This window comes from Hipposideros armiger, unplaced genomic scaffold (genome assembly GCF_001890085.2).
Source record: "Hipposideros armiger isolate ML-2016 unplaced genomic scaffold, ASM189008v1 scaffold_36, whole genome shotgun sequence".
NCBI lineage: Eukaryota > Metazoa > Chordata > Mammalia > Chiroptera > Hipposideridae > Hipposideros > Hipposideros armiger.
In genome coordinates, this window is record NW_017731386.1 from 5,459,675 (window position 1) to 5,468,910 (window position 9,236).

A 9,236-nucleotide genomic window follows, 5' to 3' on the forward strand; every position below is an offset into this window, starting at 1 on the left:
ACACTCTTGGGATCAGATGAGCCAGTCAGAAGATGCGTCATTTATCTTCTATTCTGAGAACTTCAAAATATCTTTGGCTTGTCCCATGACCTGTGGTTAAGACCCTGGTATTTCATTCCCTGCCATAATACCAGTGCAAGAAGAGTCAGAGTAGCCTAATCAATAACAAAAAGTCTTCTGGGTTTTCCTCTTTCCCAGAATGCTACAAATATTTGACGATAGACACCTCAACAAACGAATCAACAAACTAATTTGCCTGTGTCCTTTTTGCTAAATCTAGGAGCATTGCTCTATACTGAACTGTGAGTTGTTTAACATTTTCCCTTTTTTCAATATGTTCAACAATTTGGAGACTGTTTTTTTCCTAACATTAAGTTCTAAACATTTTCCGTTGGAGTCCAACATTTAATTTCTCGGCTACAAATCTAAGTGGTGAAGAGGAGATATGTTCCCAAGTTGTAAACAGATACAATGTGCATTCCATTTGTCACTATGTGGCTCTAAAAATAAATAAGCTTCTGAGTATATAGATAATTTTGCTGATACATGGTAACTTAATTTTTTTTAATGAGCTATCTTCCCGGTCCCCAGTAGGTAATCCACAAATGGGTTAATCTGTCCATAGAAATCGGAAGTTGCCCATAACAGTAAGAGTGCCAAGGTATACAATCAACTTACGTCTTCATATGCATTACAACATCACTGCCATTTACTGCATTCCGAAATGCTCTCCTGAGACATACTGAAGATGGAGGCTGAGCTGGCTCACTAGGAATCTGACAAGATCCTGGTGTGGCCATGTCACAGGTTCCAACAGCCACTGGGAAACTGGGTGCCTTTAAATTGGTATCATTAATTACAGTCTCAGCAACATCTTGGTTTAATGATAAAAAATTTAGGTGCATCCACTGAATCTCCTTAATACTTCCTTTACATAACAGTTGATACAACTAATGTTTGCTGACTTCATCATTGGAATTGACTGAGCCTACTAAGATCCTCTGAACATTAAAAGACTGAGGTTGTGTGCTTGTTTTTCAAAGATCCTACGGAGCACGTGACCATCAAAGTGGGAAGAAAAATATCAGGGAGGCACAACAAAAAAATTCACTGATGATTGGCCATCTCACCCGTAGTAAACATGCTCAGGACGTGAAGTGACACTTACTGAAAGGACTCTGATCCCAAAGGGAACATTGGAACTCGTAATCTAATTTTCTAAGCTCTTTTATTAAAAAAAAAAAAAGTTCAACATGTGCAAAAGCATAGAAACTAGTATAATGGGGGGGGAGGAATTGTATACCATGGAGATGGATATAATTTATAGAAACCTTTGTAAATGTCTACAACTTTGAGTTCGGTTTCAGGTGTCATATTCTCAATAAAATAATCTACCCCTCCCCCTCACTGAAAAAATAGTATAATGAACTTCCCCTCATATACCCATGATCCAGCTGTAACCCACGGTCTATCTTTTTCTATCTATACACTCACCTATCTACTTGCCCCTCATCCAGGATTATTTTGAAGCAAATTCCAGATATCACATAATTTCATCTGCAAATATTTTAGTAGGTACCTCAGAAAAATCATAACTTTTCTTTAAACATAAAGAAAAGTTATCACACTTTATCCCACTTTATTATCAAATACCTTTAATTTTTATTAATTTAACTTTAATAATTTTAACATCAAAGAGTCACTGTTCAAGCTTCCATAATGATCTCAAATATTTATTTACCATGTGTGTGTTTAAATCAGTATCCAATTAGTCACACATTTTTTTTTCTGATAGATCTTGTGAGTGTCTTTTAATCTAAGGTTTCCTTCCATCTCTTTTGTCTTTGCAATTCATTTGTTGGAGAAACTATAATTTCCCACAATCTGGATTTTGCTGATTATATCCCTGTGGTGAGGCTTAACATTCATTATAAGTTCATTTCCCCCATTCTTTCTTACTTAGTTCAGAACAAGGCACAGAAACATTTCCCAATAATAGCTAAAAAAATAAAATAAAACAAAACAAAAAGCCGTCTGGTCATCTCTGTAAAGGAGCAGATGCTGACAAATCCAAAACTCTGAAAATGTCCAACAGAAGCAGAACCAGCTATAAGATTAGAAAGCCAGGTTTAAATCAGGGACATTCGTCATCCAGTCACAGACAACAGAGGCTTTATCTGGAGATGAGGTGTAGAAGTTGCCAGGAGTGGTGACTGTCTTCCCTCTGAGGACAGAGAAGTTCCCAAGGATTCCAAAGTTTCATTTTTAGGGAGAAACAAACAGTGGAGGAGAGAGGAGGCTGGGGGAGGGGTGTTCCTGAGTTAGCCTCAGCATGGTAATCACTTTTAAATCTGCCACCATTAAGAATTAACATTTCAGAGTCCAGAGTTGGGGAGCGAAGATAGTCCTGATGTTTTCTGGAGGGACACAGGTTGGACTCTGAGGACAAAAGGCACAGGGCTCACAGAACTTCAACACTGGAGAGACTTACCAGAGCACAGCCATTTAAGTCCCAGCCTTGTGACAGGCAGCCTCTTGTAAAGGCAATGCAGCCAGCCCCCCTCCCCTTCCACACACCTCCTCCTGCACACAGAGCATGTGCTCTGCTGGTTTTCTAATAATGGGACACAGTTGGCTACAGGCTTTGGAGTAAAAAACAGCCTTGATCTTAAATCCCAGCTCCTTCATTTAAAAGCAGTGCGGCCTCAGATAACCTGCTTACCCTCCCGGTGTCTCAGTTTCTCATCTATTAACTGGGGACATGACTGTCTGTCTGCTCAGAGTTGTTGTGGGGATAAACAAAGTTATGCGTGGAGGCTTACAGTGCAGTGGCCAGCACCAACTTGTATGTGAGCCCTTTTCCCCAAAAAATTCCTACCAGTCCATTCCAACCTAAATCCTCTCGGGAAGCCATGACAGCACCTGCTGGACATCTGGCTGGGTTACCAATATGGCCTGTGGCCGTGCATGAAGCAAAGCCAACTGACCCATAAAGGGTTCAACCCCATGATCCTGATCTCAATAGCACAGCTCCAACCAAACGAGCTAATTACGGGAGAGTCAGATTCAACTCAGCTGGCACGGAGACGCTCTTAGCAGTTCCTACAACATTCTTGAACAGTTTTGTCCTAAGATGCAATGTGACACAACACACTTTACTAATGATCTCATCTTTTAAAAATCTTAACGTAATGTAGCAAACAGATGTGTCACTTAAGAGGATTAAGGTGGAAATTCATTACAGTGATAATACCAGTGGATTTGTGTTCTAAAACTAAGACCAATCAATCAACTTTGTGCACACTCCATCTGAGCACCGCTCAGCTTCCAGGAAAGCACAGGAGAACTGGGCACCCAGGTCTTCACCCTCAAGGAAAGTACCTTGGAACAGGGGAGATGGTGACAACCCCTACATACTGAGAGCCTGACCTAAATGACCTCTAATCCAAGATGTTCAGGTGTAGCTCGTACAGGAATCACCAATGCATCTTGGGAAAATGCATATACTGATTCAGCAGTGGCGCAGGGAGGCCTGAGGGCATTTCTAATAAGAGCCAGGTGATGCCCAGCCCACACTTAGAGGATCAAGGCTAATTCTCACTGCAATCAGCTATTTTACAGGTGCGATCGCTGAGGCAGCAAGGTAACCACAATGACAAAGGTAGTGAGAAGGAAAGAACATGGTACAGTCACAGCTAATCCAATCAGGGGATGGAACTCTGGGACATGGACAGGCTGCCTGGAAGGAGGACATTCGAGACATAAAAGTGGAGTCATTAAGAACTCAGACCTAGTATCAAATGCCAACCCTCAAATTTCCCACTCCCATGATCAGCTGACTTCCTTCTGCTCTGGGTCTCTTCTAGTGTGACATGTACCAGTACCAGTACCAGTACCGGACCCATGGGGGGGTCATGAGTATGGTGAGGTGATGTGTGTCTAGGACCGCGCTTGACTCAGGCAAGCAGCTAGGACACAGTAGTTAGTATTTCTCCACTCTCTTGTCCACAACAGGCACCAAAACATTTCCTGAATTAAATTATAAGTCATTATTGCCATTTTGACACCTAAGCTAGTTATCATTGTCTTTGTAAAAATGTTCTGCTATTCCAGTTTTGTCTATCAAAAAGAAACATGAATCCTTAAAGCCTTAGCCTTTAGCGTCAATTAATCCAAAGACATTTAAGCTTTTAATTCTATTGCAGAGTTTTTTCTACATTGGAAGTCCTATAATTACGTTTTTTCTTTTAAAACACTACACCATAAATAAACACCTGTTTATACAGCATTTGAAAACAAAAGGCCACACCTAGTCCAGACAAAACATATACCCAGCAAAATGAATATCTCCCCAGTGAGAATACAGCACCTGTTTTTACCTTTTTGTTATCAAACTAACCATTTTTTAATCATCTTCCCTAAAACTACTATGAAAAGCTGAGCTTTTTGTTGTTTTTTCTAATCTAGCAGTTTAAATAGGAAAAGTACAGCATAATAAGTGCAATATATTGTTTCTGTCCAACACAATGGTTTAGTTAAATAAATAAATAACTTCTAATAAAGTCAGCAGACATGAGCTAAATTAATATATCATCAGGTTAAGAAGAAATGCATACACTCAGGTTTTGGCTGGAAGGACCTGAGAGGTTACCCAATTCAAAGGCTCCCAGCACAGGAAAAGCCCTAGGGAGCTTTACAAATTAGGACCCTCTGCTGAGGCCTTCCAGGGACTGGTTATACTTCGTGTGTTCACTTAGTGAAAATTCATCCAGCTGCTCACTTATGCCCTGCACACTTTTCTGTATGCACAATCTACTCCATTCAATATCTTATTCCCCAGGAGCTTAAATGTGCAGGATGGCTGGGAACAGAGTGTATCTGCATGTTCCACAGTCATACTTCTTTCTTTCCACCGCCCAGAAGGCCTCTATCCCCAGAAACTCCTCCTCTTACCAGGCTGGGCTCAGTGGGACCTGGGAGAGACTTTCCCTGTGACCCTGGAGAGCCTTATCTATGGCAGGGGTAACAGCTTGCCCACTCCATCATTTGCCAATTCACAGCAGGCTCGGTAACTATGTGTTCCCACCTTGAATTGAATTGAATGGGAACTCTACCAGGCCAGGAATTCTGCCTTGAGACTCTTACTCATGCTTGTAACATTCACCTGCCCCAGGCCAAACAGGACCTGGCACAGGAAGGTGATTTGGTGAACTCCCTAAGTGAATGGAACAGAAGCCCCAGATGGTGTGGCTTCTGACCACACAACACAGCTGGTCCTGGAAGCAGAACAGCACTGGGGTCTCAAGTCCCACAGACCTGGTTTGAATCTCGGCTCCTCATCCCTAGCACAGAAACTAGGCTACTTAATCACTCTCTGCCTCAGTTTCCTCATCTGTAATACAGGGATAGGAAAAGTTTCCACTTTACACACACGTGTATTATTAAATGAAACCATGCGCTGACATTCCTGATAGAGCACGTACCTACACGCCAAGTACTCAAAAGATGTTAGCTCTTTCTGTCACAGGTGGGTCATCCAATTTTCAGAGTCCCTGTTGGAGCTTTATCAGCTTTTTAAAAGATGAAAGTCCTTGTAGGCACATAAATGCCCTGAATTCTGCTTTACAGAACTCTGGCTAACAGAATCAGCCACTCACTCAGCTCTAGATGTAAAAAAACAACTGCCAAACATCTGAATACATTGCAGGAGACTTTAGGCAAAAGACTCTGAGACTAAGGCTGGCTGGCCCCCAAGACAAGGGGTCAAGGGTCTCTGTGGGATATCTTCTGGCTCTGCTTCTCCCACAAGGGACCCCTCAGCAAGTTCTGTGAGCCAGTGCAACTGCTGTGTGGTGGCTTCTAGTGTGGGTGGAACAATGAGCATTGGGGTTTCCTCCTACCTGACCGAGAACATTGGGTCCAGACTATGAGACTATTCCATGGAAACATAAAAACATATTTCAGCTTCCAGCCTGAAAGGTCAACCATGTACATAGGGTTTGAAATCCAAGAAAACCACTTCGAGGTCATAGGGCCACAATTATGTCTTTTGTGGTCTCAACAAAAGATCACTGTAATCAGAGACCATAATGAATGGAATATGATGCTGAAGAAGCCCTTCGAAAACTTTTAGCTGAATCCACTGATTGAGAAGAACCAAGTAATGCACCAAAGTGCCTCTGATAAGCTGAATCCACAATACATCATTCTGCCCCTCCATCTCCCAGGCCAACTTACCTGTACGGCCAGAGAGATTCCCAGGAATGGTGACTATATCCATCCTGCACCAACACAGGCAGAATGAGATAGACCTGCCCCATTCCCCATTCCTGAAAACAGCTTCCTAATTAAGGAGTAGGGGAAAGCACTGATACATTACTAATGGACAAAGAAAAACACCACTGCCCACGTTCACTGGTTTCCACACACAACCTCCCCCTCTACTTCCAAGGCAGGTGAACATCATACAACTATCTAAAGAATTTTTGGAATCAATGTTGTTCTTTTGGGCATCAAGGGGTCTCTCGTCCAAATATTTGTCAATGTTGATCCTCAGAAAATAAATCATCTCCAAGCTTGGCTATGACCCCTAAGCAAAAAAAAAAAAAAAATGTACCACGGAAGTAATTCTTCAAGCTGCAGTCGATCCGTTTAATTGGGAGGAAGGGTTCTCCTGGGTAACTAAATGGTGAGCTTTCAATACCCAGCTCATTGCAACACACACTTTGCAAGATGTCTGTCCTCCTGCAAAGGGTTAAAAAGAAAACTCTATCGGGTGGACTGAGAAGCCATTCTTCCCAGGGGACACTCATTTCAGGCTGCGAGGCTCAGGCTTTGTGCGCGAGCCGCTCCTCCGCGCCCCCGCCCCTCCTCCCACAGAGATTGCCCCTCCAAGGTCCCCAGGGCCACCTGCTTCTCCTAAGAAAAGGGGGCTACTCCGAACGCTATCACAGTGCGCGGTCAGGGTCCTAGGCGGTACCCCCCCCCCACCCCGAGAGGAGCAGGAGGTGTCCCCGAGGAAGCGTGCTTTGTCGCGAGTGTCCCGCGGCCGCCCGCTGCTGCCCCCAGAAGCCCGAGAGGTTTTGTCCCAGGCGTCGCTCAGGACTCTCCTCCGAGGGACCTGAGTGTCCCAGGGCCCCGTTCTTTCCGCGCCTAGCTCGGCACCCGTTAGGGTGCCGGGGCCGGCTGCCGGCGTCCAAGCCCCACCCCGCCCACCCCACCGAGCTAACGGCGCGGCGCCCGGGAATCTTCTCCATCCCGCCTCAGGCCGGCGCGGCACCTGCTCAGCCCCGCCCGTCCCCAGCTCCCGGGCAGAGCGCGGGGCTGTCCTCCTCGCCCGGTCCGGGAGAGCCCGCGCCAGCCGCTGGGTGCCCCTCTGCCTAACGGGGAGCGGGGAGGTCTTCCTTTGGGAGCTTGTCGCAGGGGGGCCGCGCCCGCCCAGCCTGCCCGCGGCGCCCCCACCCCAGCGCGCCCCACGAGAGGAGCCGAGTCCAGGAGGCCCAGCCCGCCCCGCCAGGCCATACCTTGTGCGGCGCCCGCAGCAGCCGGTGGACCCCCGCCAGCTGGGTGCCGAGCGCGAGGTCCTCGCGGAACGTGAACAGCGGCGGCCGGCTGGGCTCGGGGAAGTTGGTGCTGTTGAAGGGGTCTGTGTCGTCCAAGAACTGCACCCGGCAAGCCAACGTGGCCATGATGCATCCCTGCTCCGAGGGGCGCGAGCCCCGGGATCGGCGGGCCCGCGGGACGGGACGCCGGGGTCACTGCGAGCAGGGGAGGCCGCGGCCGCCGCTTGCTGGCTCGCCCGCTCGCAGGCTCCGGCGCGCCCGGCTGCAGCCCAGGCTACGGCCGCGGGGGGGCGGGGCAGGGGCGGGGCCGGCGGGCCCCCTCCGTCGCCTCCTGCCCCGGCTCCTCCCCTCCTCCGTCCCCCTTGAGCCAGGCCCGGCTGCCCGCACGGACCCGACCTGCTGCTGGGAACGGGAAGGGCAGAATGGCTCCCGCGGCTTACGCAGCCCTGCGCTAAGCCGGCTGGAGGTGGCGGAGAGGCGGGGACCCTCCCCGGTGGGGTGACCTCGGCAGCGCGCGCGCCCGGGCTAAGCTACCCTGCTCGGAGCTCCGGGAACCCGGGTAGGGGGGTAAGGGTGCATGGCTGCCCTTTCGTTTTTTCCCCATCTGGGAAAAGGCTTAACGCTTTCCAGATGAAGGCAGCAGCGGCGGGCTCTTGCCGCCCAGATTCGGGAAAACCCCACCTGGGCACCAGGAGGCGAGGGAGGCGGTCTCCCGCAGCAAGAGGGGTATTGGCAGCACCTGGAGTCCCGGCGAGGTTTCCCTTGGGAAGAGGAGACCTAAAGAAGGAGTGTGCGCCGGGGAACCCAGGCAGCTCTTCTCAGGAGACAAGTTCAGGGCGCGCCAGACGAGAGACCTAGAGGGTGCGAGGCTCCGCTCCGGGACCCCAGCGCCAGGCCTGGCCCCCGGGCTGCCTGGTGGATGCTGGTTGACCCTCTACGTCACCGTGGCCTCTGGACCAGTTAGGTCTCCGAAAGCCCTAACTGGACCGTGCGGGGCCTCCGGGGCCGCTTCCCGCGAGGTCACCGAATCGCGGAGGGGCGGCGGAGGGCGAGGGACCCGCGGTAACTTGGCAGGAAGGTTTGCAGCCTGCCTGCCTCAGCCATTCCGGAGCCGCCAGACTCCTCTGCCTCCCGCCGCTCTCCGCGCTGCTCGCGGGCGACCCCTTTCGTTTCCAATAAAAATTCACAGTTCTCTCCATTCCAGGCCGTGGCCAAGTTCGTGGTTCATCATCCTTCATATAGGCCACACACAGCGGTTCTCAACCTGTGGGTCGCGACCCCCAAAGTGACCCTTTCACAGGGGTCGCCTAAGCTCATGGGAAAACAAAAAGATATTTACGGTAGCAAAATTACAGTTACAGAGTAGCAACGAAAATAATTTTATGGTTGGGGGTCACCACAACATGAACTGTATTAAGGGGTCGCGGCACTGGGAAGGTTGAGAACTGCTGCAATAATACCCAATCTCTCTTAACATCTGCGTTTTCACAAGGTGGCTCTTTGTACAAACCTTCCTTCTGGTTTCAAAAGGAAAAAAAAAACCCTGTCTTGTACTTAGTCCCCTCACCGTGCCCTTTAACTTTTCCTCTCCAAGGACTCGCCCTGTCACCCATGCACCCTTATGCCTCGCCTTAAAGTAACAATTCTCTACCACACTGTACATTCCACCGGAAC

At 48.5% G+C, this 9,236-nt stretch overlaps 1 protein-coding gene across 14 annotated transcripts in view; it reads right to left on the reverse strand.

Moving 5' to 3' along the window:
• Positions 1-8,670, reverse strand: part of FHOD3 (formin homology 2 domain containing 3) — a 456,454-nt gene extending 447,784 nt beyond the window's left edge. For 5 of the 14 annotated variants that reach the window (XM_019637920.1, XM_019637919.1, XM_019637918.1 and 2 more), the window contains exon 1: positions 7,524-8,668. In XM_019637920.1, coding sequence (XP_019493465.1) covers positions 7,524-7,688 — 165 coding nt within the window. In that variant the 5' untranslated portion in view covers positions 7,689-8,668. Of the gene's footprint in view, positions 1-7,523 lie in introns of all 14 variants that reach the window. The other 9 variants (XM_019637916.1, XM_019637917.1, XM_019637914.1 and 6 more) reach the window with 5 other exon arrangements.
• Between the last annotated feature and the right edge of the window lie 566 nt (positions 8,671-9,236).